The following is a 13,446-nucleotide window of genomic DNA, read 5'->3' as shown; positions in this document are numbered from 1 at the left end:
AGAGAACAATGACGCAGGAAGCGTTGGTTTTGACTGGCATGGATTATAGATCCCACATCATGGAGATCACCTCTCCCTGTACTTCACTCAGTGCCCAGATCAGGGAGGTCTCTGGACACAGCAGTACCCATAAACAAGGACAGGATCATCGTGGAGACTTCAGCAATACCTCTGTGTCTCTGAGCATGTTAAACTTAACCGGGATTTGGATGAATTCCCCTTTCAGGCATTAGGAACTTTCTCACTTACTTTATGACGGTATTTGTTTCACCCACTTTCATTCATTTTTAAAATACTTTTCACATTTGCAAAACTTTTGAGACAAACTGCCATAGAAGTGGAAAAAGTCAATAAGTATGAACAGGGTTAGTTCTGAGTGGAGCTCAAATATCCCACATTTTAGAATGCTCAGATCAGGTGGGTGAGTTGAATCTTCCCTTGACCACCTGTATCAACCTTTGTTTTAGGGAACCATAGGAGGGAACAATAATCTCCCAAAAAAGTAAACATGTATCTGCATGCAAAATGTTTTCCTGTTACCTAGGGGCATCTATTAATTTGGGAGAGAATACTCAGTTACAGCTGCAAGGGCATGATTGGCATAGCTTCAGATGCAAGAGGAACAGGAATCTGATTACATTATGGAAAATTCAGTAAACATGTTGTTCATTTTTTTGATAATTACTGATGTTACAAAGTGAAACTTGATCTACTGAAAGAGGGGGAAATTATTGAGAACTTTGGGATCAGATTCTGACCTGCATTTTATATCAGAAAGCTCATCCACATGGTGGGCCATATTCTCCAAATGAGACTCAGACATTCTTGAGTCCTTTCCCAGGATGAATTCCTGGATTCATACCCTGAATTCCACTTCTGCAGAATGAGTCAACCAACCGTACCCTTCACACACACTGCTGCACCACGAGAAGTATGCCTGCAGGCTTTAACAGGTCCTAAAATTATTTACTACACCAATTAAGGGTCTGGACCTTTCTTTTTAAATATCAACACTGGCAATACTAACTTAAAAATCAAGAAGTAAATATACTTTCTGATGCGTAAAAACCAGGAACAGTGTAGGGATAAATCACCTTTTCCCAGAGGAAAGGGACAGAAGCAGCATGCAGAAGGATTTCAGTTTCAACCTTTATGTTAGCAGAATAACAGAAGCACTGATTATTTTTTTCTTTTGAAAAAGTACCTGTGTCATCCCAGATAGTATCAGAATAAAAGGACTGAATTTATAGTACATGAAAGCAGTTACAAGAATGGTCAAAATTCTTGTAGAGTATTGATTTTTAGTTAAATACCAGTATATTGAAAAAAATTCAACTTGTAGGTTTCCTTATCATTGAAGTTATCCATATTTCTAGGAAAACACAATTTAGCGTAATTGCTAGACACATAAAAAGCAAATACAATTTTCATGTACAAATATGCTATGGGAAATACATATTCTGTCGTGGGTAGGTTCAACATTCTACATATGCTTCCACTGTTATACTACAGTTGTCTTTCATGATGAATATTCCTGTGTTGTGTTAAAGCAGTATTTCTGACAGGTATTTCTTACTGTCTCTGGTGATTCCTTAATAATCTGAGCATGAGGATTTCTGATAACGTATTTATCAAACAAAGCTGGAAGAATTGGGACTAGCACTGGAAATGGGGAAAAATTACTCAGACGTGAAAAACCTAATTTTTCCCCTATATGTATGTATGTTCATATAGATCTCCTTGCTCAGAAACAACTCACTGTCTGAGCAGCACCTGCAGTATACAGTTGCATAGATGTGGGAAAGGTCCCTAGATATAAACAGAAATTGCAACTTCAACAATTACATATAGGAAAACAATCAATTAGTTGAAAGATTAGCTTTCAAGTAAAGCAAAAAATAAAAGTAATAAACGTATTAAAGTGGCCTTGCCATCATAAACAATGTTCATCCCAACTCTAGGTCTGTACAACAGTGTGAGTTTTAATGGTCTGCAAAATCCATAACTGACTAAAAGAAATGCTTGGAAGGAAGAATCGAAACACAGAGGTTCTCCTAATGTTTCCCTGCAGCCACGCTTACCTTAAGCGCATTGTGTGAAGTCACACTGACTCGTCGCCTTCCTCCATCCTCCAGCTGCATTTCAGAGTACAGCTCTTCCTCATCTTCTTCCATAATGTCAGACAAGTCAGAACCTCTGCTGCTCTCTGTATGGTACTCTTCACCATGGCAATAGTGAGGCTAATCGTCAGGGTGAGAGAGAAAAAATTTTACTGACTGTAAAGCTGAAAATCCTTGTATAACACCAATAACTACTAGAGCATTTCCTAAGTTAGAACATCACCCTAATAACCACGTACAAGTCACATCATGCAGCTTGCTGCTCTGTTCTACTGGAGAGATCATGTATAATTCTTTTTTTTCCTATTTATGCTCCCAATCCAATAAATCCAATCTTAATCCCATAGGTGATACAAAAAAGGATGTCTGCATTCATAGCACCAAATCTAGTTTTAGTCTTGATTAAAGTACTTTGATTTAAAGAAGTCCTTCATGCACCAATGGACTTGCTGACCAAATTGTAAAAGCCCTAGGATAATTCACATATCATCTGTCCTCACAGCTGTTTGTTACATCACATCATAATTTAAGTGTGATCAGCATTTAATTCTTGCAGGATGTTACCATCATTGTATGATACAGCTAGCTGACACAATTTGAAGCTTTCATTCTCTTAAGCGTTGTAGGCAGACTGGCTAAAACCTTAATTGTCTTTTAAAGTTACTCCAAATATTTTAAGTTACTACATGTTTCCAATTAGTTGGAAGACAAGGAGGAAAAAGTGTTCTACTGCATACAACTGTATATGAAGATGGAACCAGATGAAATCCTGAAGCCACATGTTTATAACACTGGAAAGCTGGAGCAATGTTTATACGTTTATAAATGATTGAACTGCATTTCAACCTGATTTAGTTGAAGATGTTCATGCTCATTCCATGGGGGTTGGACTAGACGACCTTGAACGGTCTCTTCCAACCCAAACTATTCTACGATTCTGTAAATTACATCTATCTTGAAATTCATGTAATAAATTACTTAATATTTGCTTTCAGTGGGATCAGACTGAAACCTGCACAGATGTGCAAATTTATTCTGGCACCATCTTTCTATTCATTACAGCACGCCAAGTATGTATGGCGGTGGTTTTGTGCTAACCAGTATTAAAGGTTAGGGCTTTTATGGAACACAAAAATCCTTCCTTTTTTCCCTTTTTTCACAGCATGTTTTCATATGCTGTAGCAACACATTATACAGAAAGAGCCCAGAGCCCAAACATGACATTCCAGTTAGATTTTCTATTCTAGTTTCTTCAGCTTCAGATTTTTCAGTTTCCACTGCTTAAGACCGCTGCTTGGGGTAAGGCTCTAGAGACGCGTGGGGCCGAGCATGCAGTTCCCGTTAAAGTGTTCTGCTTCAGCAACAGGACATTCACCTACCTCCCCCCAATTTAACTGCTTGTCTGTATAATTTACCAATGTGTCTACAATAATCAGATGGTGACCTGGATAACCTGCTGAGCTCCATAAAACACTTGTTTCATGTTGGACACCTGACACAGGAACAAGACCAGCCTACTTACTTGTTTTCCAAGTTCTGACCCTTTCAGGAAATCATCGACGGATGCCCCCCTTCTTTTGACATTAGGAGAATCGTAGCCATCCTCCTCATCATCTGAGTTAGCGTACTGCGCTGCATTACTCCTTTCACTAAAAACACTCCTCCTCTCCATCTAGGAAAGCAACAAAAAATGGAAAATTGTGAAGCAGACTTGTTCCTGCAACCAATGGAAGAAATGGCAAATATAAGACGTAAGGAGTCAAGAGCACAACATGTAAATATGCTCATGGTTTATAGCAACGTTAGTTTCCCTGACCACAACCTTTCAGGAGTTTTCAAGAAGTTTTTGCTTGTTGTATTACGCTTGCTCATAAACAATTATATGCTTTTATGTGACCATCAACTCAGCTGCTAGCTTTCTTCCCAGTACCGCTGATGTCAAAATTCGCAGTACTCTACAGTCAGCAACTGCTAAGGAAGACAATAATTTCCCCTCGGCAGAGGATTAGCAGAGGATCTAGCCGCTACAGCATTTTTGACCTCAGTATGAAAAAAGCTATATAAGGAGACTTCATGCTTTTCCTGTGCTCTGAGGTGACTCTTACTCTCAGCTACTGAATTCTGCTGCTTGTTCTCACGACAGTAACCATGAGCCATCTAAAAGGCTCAATAAAGGGCTGGGAGAAGACACAGCTTCTTCCGCAGCAGCCTACTGCAAGGGAAGATTCTCTGCTCCTGGAGACTAAACATGACAGTTATCATTGGCAGAATATGATTTCATTTATAATGAATCCATCTGTAAACTTCTGTCTAGATCCCTGAATTAAACATTTCAAGCATCACTAAAATTAATGTAATTAAACATGGTTCAGAGCATATGTTATGTCAGCAATTTTCCAAACCAGAAAAAGTATTTCAGCTCTCTATCCCTACATGGTTGTTAAATCAACTTTCATCTCAGAGTGCCATATAAACTAATTGCTTTTTCTCCCTCTATTACATTTATTTCAGTTTGCTTTATTTATAAAGAAAAGGAAGAAATATACATATGCATATCAACGTATTTAACCAGACCTTATTGATTCAGAATTATTCAGCTTCCCAAAAGCTGTATCATCACCCACCGGCTCAATTCCGTCCCAGAACAGGGACAGTCAGTAAGTTGGGGCTGTTAAGACATGTGTGAACTGTCCAAATTAATGGAGTTATTTTGGAGATACAATGGGAGATGAGAGACTGGACATAACAACTGATGACTGCCAGATAAGCACCAAGAGAGTGTATGAAAAAAGTGACACTGGAGCTTGAAACAAGCAACAGACATTTGTGAGCAGCTTGTGATGATAAGTAACCGCCGAGGGCACCGGGAGTATTTAAATATTGCACGCTTGGGTAGGAAAACCAGAGCACGTTGTCAGGATGCATATGCATCAACTGTGCTGACCCAAGAGCCTCAAATATGGGATTTAACTTAACTAGCCAACATCTGAATCACCACATCAGCCACAAGGCATAATGGGCTCAAAACCAGGGAGTCTCTTTTGGGCAGCGATGCTTCTAGCAGCTACTAAAGGAGCTGCAATGAAAAGCTTCCGCATGGCAGCTGTGCCGAAGCGTTTGTAAACATCTGCGAAGGTGTAGCACCGAGAAAGGGGAACTCTTGGAGGGTAAACATGTCACATGTCCTGTGGATCCACGGCAGCATACAAAATAGTACTTTACTTGCATCTAACTTTCATTTGCTATTTTGAAAAGGAGATGGGTTTAGAACACAAACATGTCTCTTATCTGACTGCTGGTTAGATTCCTTTATAAAAATGAGACTCTGTTCTCATCTTGTAAACTGTCTGAAAGATCAGCTTTTACAGTAAGTCTGCTCAGGGCTTTTGTCTACCTGCCTATTTCCAGACCCATTTTTAATCTTTCATCTCTTTCAAAGTATTTCAGTACTTGGATGACTTCTCTCCTGCAGGCAGAAGCCTCCCTTACACTCCTGCAGGGTTCAAGAATAAACTTTGATGATTATGATTTTTTTTTGCAGAAGTAAGGCTCTGCATTTTTGGGGACAACATTCTAGCAATGTTATGGCGTTTCTATGCCGATCAAAGGCTGATCAATGTTCTCTGTGGTTACAAGTATAATTGTGGAAGATGGCACAGCATTTTAGCACACTGCTGCTTCTCAAACTACAGATCTTCAGGGGTTAGGAATGATTAGCTGCTCATTAAAGCACATGAGGAAAAAATTCTTTGATGGAAAGTGCCACAACGAATAAAGCCAGACCAAAAAAGCCTTAAGAAAAAGCTTGCCTTTACCCTGTTGCTCTCTGCAACTCGTTGTGCTGCTTCTCTTGCCATGGCTTTTGCGACAGTATGTGGGACAGGTGTGCCTTGAGGTTGTGGGAGTATTCGGTTAGGCGATGGGGACCTCCTCCCCTGAAGTGGGCTGTGAAAATTAGGGGCAGGTGGCTCAAGCATGTGTCCATGAACAGGGGATGCCGAACGAGTCTGCTCCCATGACTCATCCATTTTTAAATGTGGACCTAAGTGTTCTTCTTTGGTTTCTGGGGCTCCGGCACTTGCTAATGGCTTAGATTTGGGAGCAGTTCTGGGGTGAGGGGTTGGAGGCACCAGTAGGTCAGATGGAATGGCAGCAACAGAAGAGTCCACTGATTCCCCTTGTGCAGAGAGTGTTCGAACAGTGACTTCCTTTGCTTCCAAACTCCTTAGTCTCATGAGCTCCACCAGCGTGTTCTCTGCTGTTGGGAAGATCACCTCCGCCACCTGCATACACAAACAAGCAGCTTACTAGCATGAAGACATGTTTCCTTCCCCTCAACCCCACTATAGTACAACCTCGAAGTCTTAAGTGGAACGAATTATTGCCCACACAGAGCGGGCTACAAGAGCCCACATGAGGGCTCCACACCAATTAGCACCAGTTGTCATTAATCCTTTCAGCCCGTTTGTCCAAAAGCTTAAGTGCCTATGGAAAGGAGGCTGATGAGCAAGTTCTGCCCAGCAAAGGAGTAGGTTCTGCTGAAAGCTGAGAAAACCCTGCACACATTCAAGAGCTGCCACATGTTTATTGTTGCCTTTACCTGCCAGCTGAAATTCACCTAATGCAGGTGGTCACTGCAACCTGGAGGGAGAACTCACCCGCTGACCTTTAGCGTAGACACCATAGCCCGTGACGTTGGCACCATGGGAGGTGCCTGTTGCTGTCAGCGTTGGTGGTTTCCAGGACACCTGGATGGTTGCTGGACTGGACCCAGCCCGTACAGTAACCTCTTGAGGTGGAGCTGGAGGACCTAAGAAAGACGAGACTGGTGACTCTTGAGCCTTTGATCAGAAGTATGTACGTCAACGGATATACCTGCCATGTGGAAACTACAGATCTCAAAGCAATTTTAAATTTTTTTTTTAAAGAAGAAGAAACATCCTTATTGCAGTTACTATGCAAAACCAGAAGCATACACTCTGCAGGTCATGGAGCCAGGAACTGACCCTCAGCCTACAGCCACTAACTAAGCTGTGTTTCTTTGCAAGTACATGCAACTTGCTCTGGACCTATTTTTATCCCTATTTACTCTGAATGCAGATGTTAACAGAAAAATGCCCAGGAGTGGAACTTAGTGGAAAACTGCTGCAGGTGACAACAAATGACTTTTTGGTATCTATCTTTGTACTGAAGGCATACCGTGTACTCAGAAATCAGTTTCAAACTCTGCCTCTCTGGACTGTCAGTGGCTCCAAGTCACGATTTATGGGGCACATGGGTGCAATGTGGACTGCAAGTGGAAACTTTAACCTTTTCAACCAGCAGCACGTTGCTTTTAAAGGACTCGGTCTTTTCTCTGCACTGAAGAAAAAATACACCTACTAACCTTTTCAGGCATTTACAGTATGGTAGTGTAATAGCACACTGAGCACATCCCTAATTAAAAGATACTATCACCCTACTATAAATAGCGCACTTTGGACAGAAAGCCAAGATAAAAATATCATAGAGATTATTAGCTCATTAATATTTCAGGCATCCTGCTGTTTCATGCTAAAACATTTCAGAAGCAGGGTTCAGCTCCAGCCGTCGCTGGGTAAGAGGTGGGAGAACAGAAACCTTGCCTGCTGTGAGTTTGCTTTTGCCAGTGAACTAAGCACAACCAATATCTGTTCATCTAGCAAAAACGCTACAAATATTTTAACTGTCTGTATTCATTGGTACCAAAGAGATCATGATACAAGTGTAAATATCACACAAGCCTCAGCCTCCAGATCTGCTGGCAAACCGTCAATGGATTTCAGTAGTTCACTGTCACTGAATTTCATCCTCTGGTGGGCACTGAAATGAAAACGTGGCCATGTTCTGAACACTACAGGCACAACATGAAATTTTCCCCTATACCATCCCTTGTACCTATAATGTATTTTTAATTTGCAAGGCCAAAATATGCAAACTGACCTAATACTATTCTTCGCCAATATATACATTTTGATTCAGGATTGAATTTCAGATTCCCTGATCATCCTATTTTATTGACAGCCAGCACTCCCGATCCAGCAAAGCTCCTCAGTTCACAAGAATGCACCTGATCTACTCCAGTATCGTGTCTATGACAATAATATTCATCTGCTCCTGCAGGGAAGTCACCATCCTTCCGTTCTCCCAAAACCCAACAATCCCCAGAGTCTATCTCGACCTTCACAGGCTGCAAGAGAGACAGATTTAATTAACTGTAATGCCAAAGGGTCAGGATGGTTGCTATTTTCCCTCATCATTAAATGGGAAATTACTCTCGATGGCCTTGGCCATCAGCATAAATGTTTGTTTCAAAATGTTGCTACAGTTTAGTCTTCATGAATTTATTATCTAAATTAGCTAAAAAAGAGTAACAGTCCCATTGGTGGGATACCTGTGCATACTTATGTCTATTTTTAGATCTGAGCACCCAAGAGAGATCTACTTTTATTTTAACTTAAGCAATCCTAATGCTTTGATGTATCAAAGACTTCAATCGCTCAGCTACTACAGAGCTGTCACCCAGCTTTGGTCTGACAGGAAGCCATGTGTTTTCAAGTATAAACCATGCAAAGCGTGATATAACTATGCACAGAGAAAAACAAAACGGTGACCTCTAATTGTCCTGTATTTTTCAGGCAACGTCTCTCTCTCTCTGGCTTTGAAAAGTGAGCAGTTATCTGAAGTTCATTTTTGCTTGAGATATTCCTAAACTCCCCCTGAGACTGATACAGTGTGAAAATTTTAAAATATTCACTGATCCCCTCCTGTGGGGTAAGCAGCTGATGGTAACCTTTTCTAGAAATGTATCACTGAACCCATTAGTAAAGAGGAGAGCTTCTCAGTTTCAAACAAAGCGAGCACATGTACCCATTGGTAGACGTTTCTGAAGCCATTAGAACACCGGTACAGCCGTTAGCAGCGGCCTGTGGCCGGTTGTGTTGCCCTTCACGCTGCACTGTCTGCTAAACCTGACAGTCACCGCAAGTGAAGGTCTATGTGACATCACCCACCCCTCTGCACATTCTAGAGAGGCACAGTAACAAAAGCTTCCCTTCACACAGAATATCTTACTGCTCCATCGGCATACCCTAAATTCAGCTTTGAAACGTGTCCCTTACAAGGTACATCAACTGAAGGTAATTAAGTGGAAAAATTATCCGGAGTCTGAGAGAAAAAATAATAATAGTCACATTAAAGACACCTTCTCTATTTTCTTTTAACTTCGTCAACTGCCATTTGGAAGAGTGATGTGATTACTCGAAGCCAGTAATACTTGCAAGAGTAAAACATGACACACGGGGATGTTAACTCCCATTCCTGACTGATTTCACGGGTAAACCCTCTGTTTCAACGACTTTTGAAATACAACCATCAGCCTCTAATCACTTCAGCTGTTGTTATTTTATTTGGCTATGCCACAGCAAAAACCTGATGTGCTTTTGTGAAAATGCTCTCTGTGAAATGAAGTGGTGGCAAAGATTCTGGGATCTCTGCATCTAAAAGCAGAGATGGCTCCTCAACAGAGAACGGCTCATTCACTGCTTTAGCATAGTTCAGCAACTAGAGGGAGATGCAGCATGTCAAGTGTTTGGCCTGAAAAACCTCCCTTGAAAGGCCTTTCCCCAATAACAAAGTCAGTATCTCTAACAAGTTCAAGCCACCATCCAGGCAGCATCTCCCAACTCCCACTGAACACACACAAAGTTTAAAATGCTCCCCCTCCTAGCAGATTCTGCAATTGCACTACCACTTACCTCACTGAAGTGATTTAGACCAAAGAGTACGTGCCTGAGCTGAGGACGTTCTTACAGAAACTATAGATCAACAGCACCAAAGGCAGCAGACACACAAGCGTACCTATTGCCGCTCTCTTCTGCCAGTGTTGCTGGCATGTCTCCTTACATGAAGCACGCAAGCCAAGGAAGAGACCAGAACTAATTCCCGCCCCTTTGCTAGAATCACACCCCAGCAGGGAGTCAACCAAGCCGTAGCACAGCACCTGCTATTGAAACTTCACTCGCCAGGAGGAACTTGTACTCAACTGTCCCTGCTTCAGGGGCATTCAGAGAATTTCTAAGGATGCTTCTACTTGTCCTTAGGTAGATGACCTCGGTGAGATGGATCGATAAGGAGAGATGTTCAAATTTTTCAGGTACTGCCATACAATCCCAAAATGATGAGATTACCCTTTAAATGCACTACATTATTTCAGCTGTAAATTTTCAACATTACTTCACTGTTCTTAAATACTAGGAAATGACCAGTAACACTTATCAACATTCCTAATGTAAAAGCAATATGGGAGAAAACCTCGGGCTTTCTAAAACACGACCAACTTGTTACCTTTACAAATTCAAATTGTGCAATGCGACTACAGCTTCCCAACCAAAATGTATTTACATCCCCTAAGTGACCATGCAGTTCTTTAAGATGTCTGTGTTGTTCTTCATTACAGAAAAGGGCTGGATCATCCCTGTAAAAAGTGCTTTAGGACACACAACACACAAATAACATGTCAGAAGTGATAACTGTTTGTTAGTAACTTATCACTTTTGTTCACACCAATGAAAATAAATTGCTTCCAGAAATACTGTAACTGGACAAATTAAACACAAATGGAGATTAAGCTGATAAAACACTTAGCGTGTGATTTGTGATGATGATAAGCATGGCTTTCCCTCATTTATCTTCTATAAATCCTTCAGTCCTTACCCGGGAACAAAGAAGAGAATAATGCAGGACAGGAATCAACATTAGATACCATAAAGCAACCCAATAATCCACAGTCTGCTCATGAATGTGACAGGGTTTACAGCATAAAGCTAAAGGTTAGATTAATTTATGTAGAATTTTCAGAGAAACTTAACTGGAGAGTTTTTGGGAGAAAAATATCAAACCTGCTGGCAACGTAGAAAATTCCACAAAGGCTTCCTTTTTCTCTCGTTGTTCCAAGGGAAGCTGCCAGGGCATCTGATGGGGCTTTGCCATGACCTTCACCTTGTAGGCCATATTGGGTTTCAAATTAAAAAAATGGTACTTGTAGCTAGCAGCCTTGACAATGTCAAATTCTTCTTCATTAAGAAAGATCACATGACTGTAATTACTATTTGTAGGGAGCCAGGACAGCTCAGCAGAAATCTGGGTTATATTGTCCACTTTAAGATTAGAGGGGGCTACTATGACATCCTTCCCAACTAACAAAGTGCACTGCAGTTCATCTGAGTTACCCTTGTTTGTAATGCTCTGAATTGATATTCGGTATGTACAAGCAGAAATGTTAAGCTTTTCTATAAGAGCTTTTGTTCTGCTTCCCAAGGCTATGTTCATCCGTACTTCTTTGTCAACCAGAACATTGTAGCTGCTAATGGTTCCCCATCCGGGTGGCACTACCGGTGGCTCCCAGCCCACAATGACACTTTTGGCTAGTTGTTTAATAAGGGTGATTTTTCTAGGATAAGGCACAATGTCTTCTCCAATTTCATCAATGTTCACATCCAGAGTCCCTGCGCCATTGCTGATTACACTAGAGTCTATGTGAGTTGGTGGACTTATCTCCAAGAGATCTCCTTCCAAAGTGGGACCCGAATGGTTGATAAAATTCTGATCTTGTTCACTGCTTAATGTGCTTGATAACCGGGTCTCATTGTCTTGAACAAAATCCACAAAATTTGAAGGGACTAGTCCTCTTTGTCCATCTAGAAGTTCCCCTGGTGAGAAAGAACAATGCCATTAAAATCCTTGGAAGTGTGTATCTCTTGCATGTCAATGCCTTGCAAGTGGACAAGGAAGAAGATATAAGTGAAAACTGTACATAAACAACTTTCCCAGTTTGAAAATGTAAAGGTTCTGTGAGGCAAAAACACCGGAACTGCCAGTAAGCTTTCTTGTCAACCTAAATCTTGCCAGTAGGAAAAGCTGACAATGTAAAATATCTGATAATTAGCTATGCCTGCAAGGAGAGGCTTTGCTGGTGCAGAAACTCTGTTAATTAACACAATGATGATAGGGGTAATTTTAGCAACTGATTTGGTAGTAGATGAAGGAAAGAATTGGGAGCATGTCTGAGAGATGAACTGATTTGAATCTGCATGAATCCTCAGATTTAAAAAAAATACCTTCATAGAAGCCGTCTTCGTCCATATCTCCATACACATAAAGGTACTTTCCTGCCGTAAGAGGGAGCTCTGCTTCTGGATTTTCATTTGGTCCATCGAAAGGGTTGTAACTGCAACGGGGTACAGATTGAAAACATGTGTGTTCACTTAAACGCCCACACAGCTCATCAGAAAAAGGTGTACAGACCTAGGGCTGCACAGGAAGGCAATTCCTCCGTTCAGTCCTTTGTCATACCTTCGGAAACATACATTCCGAGTGGAGTCTAGGTAAATGTGTTGTTGTGAACTGTATTGCCAGCAGGCTGCCATGAAACACAACCTATTCACTCAGGCACTATACACAAACTCACATCCTTTTTTGTAGGATTTACTTACACATTTCACACTTAGGTCTCTTGGAATACAACAGCTAAAATCTTCATTTTTTCAAGTCAGTTAAAGAAAATTCACTTGTAGGGGTCTTTTCCAGTCCCTGTATTCCGTTGATTTTATATAGCAGTGTTTTACATGTTTATTAACTTCAACAGAGACAAGTTAAATAAAGACAAACTAGTAAGTTACAGCTAAAACAACCTACTCATAGACAAAAAATTCTTATAAGGTATTTAAATCCATACCTATCCTGAGAGAAATTGTTAGCCACAGAAATTTTTATTCTAATAGTAATTTATATCTGAAATATTAATGGATCTTAATATTAATGAAATATTTCCTGACAATTAAAGCACAAAGAAATGACACTACTTTGTAGCCAGTGCAAATAGGAAAGGGGTCTGCTATCACTAACGTTGGTTCCAGGTCATAGTTAAGTGCATGAATAGAAGTGGAGCAAAACCAAATGTTACAAATATATATATTACATATGGAATTAGCTGGTTTTATTACCTATAACGGGCAATGCAAAGATGGACTTTCCCAGAATATCTCTGCTTTGAGGTATTGGAATTCTGATCATTATCCATCTGTAGAGACAAAAAAATAAATACAGGGTGACTTCAAAAAGAGGCACGCAATATTTGCCTGACAGGCGATATGAATCAGAGAGTGAACATGCAAGATTTATTTTCTTTAAAAAAAAAAAGGTTATATTCTAACATGGAACCGAACAAATAGGCACAACTCAACCATACCAGTCTCACTGACCACCTCACCCTCCTGACTGAGTTGTTACTAAAGTCTTCGTTAAAGCA

General features: G+C 40.7%; 1 protein-coding gene across 3 annotated transcripts in view; it reads right to left on the bottom strand.

Moving 5' to 3' along the window:
* Window positions 1-13,446, bottom strand: part of RIMBP2 (RIMS binding protein 2) — a 136,696-nt gene that overhangs the window by 18,537 nt on the left and 104,713 nt on the right. For all 3 annotated transcript variants that reach the window (XM_010150129.1, XM_010150130.1, XM_010150131.1), the window contains 7 exons: window positions 13,142-13,218; window positions 12,257-12,366; window positions 11,039-11,848; window positions 6,779-6,930; window positions 5,936-6,403; window positions 3,643-3,792; window positions 2,082-2,240 (listed from right to left, as the gene is read on the bottom strand). In XM_010150129.1, coding sequence (XP_010148431.1) covers window positions 2,082-2,240; window positions 3,643-3,792; window positions 5,936-6,403; window positions 6,779-6,930; window positions 11,039-11,848; window positions 12,257-12,366; window positions 13,142-13,218 — 1,926 coding nt within the window. The remainder of the gene's footprint in view (window positions 1-2,081; window positions 2,241-3,642; window positions 3,793-5,935; window positions 6,404-6,778; window positions 6,931-11,038; window positions 11,849-12,256; window positions 12,367-13,141; window positions 13,219-13,446) is intronic.

Source organism: Eurypyga helias, unplaced genomic scaffold (genome assembly GCF_000690775.1).
Source record: "Eurypyga helias isolate BGI_N326 unplaced genomic scaffold, ASM69077v1 scaffold8124, whole genome shotgun sequence".
NCBI classification, from domain to species: Eukaryota; Metazoa; Chordata; class Aves; order Eurypygiformes; family Eurypygidae; genus Eurypyga; species Eurypyga helias.
This window is presented reverse-complemented; position numbering and strand designations above follow the sequence as displayed.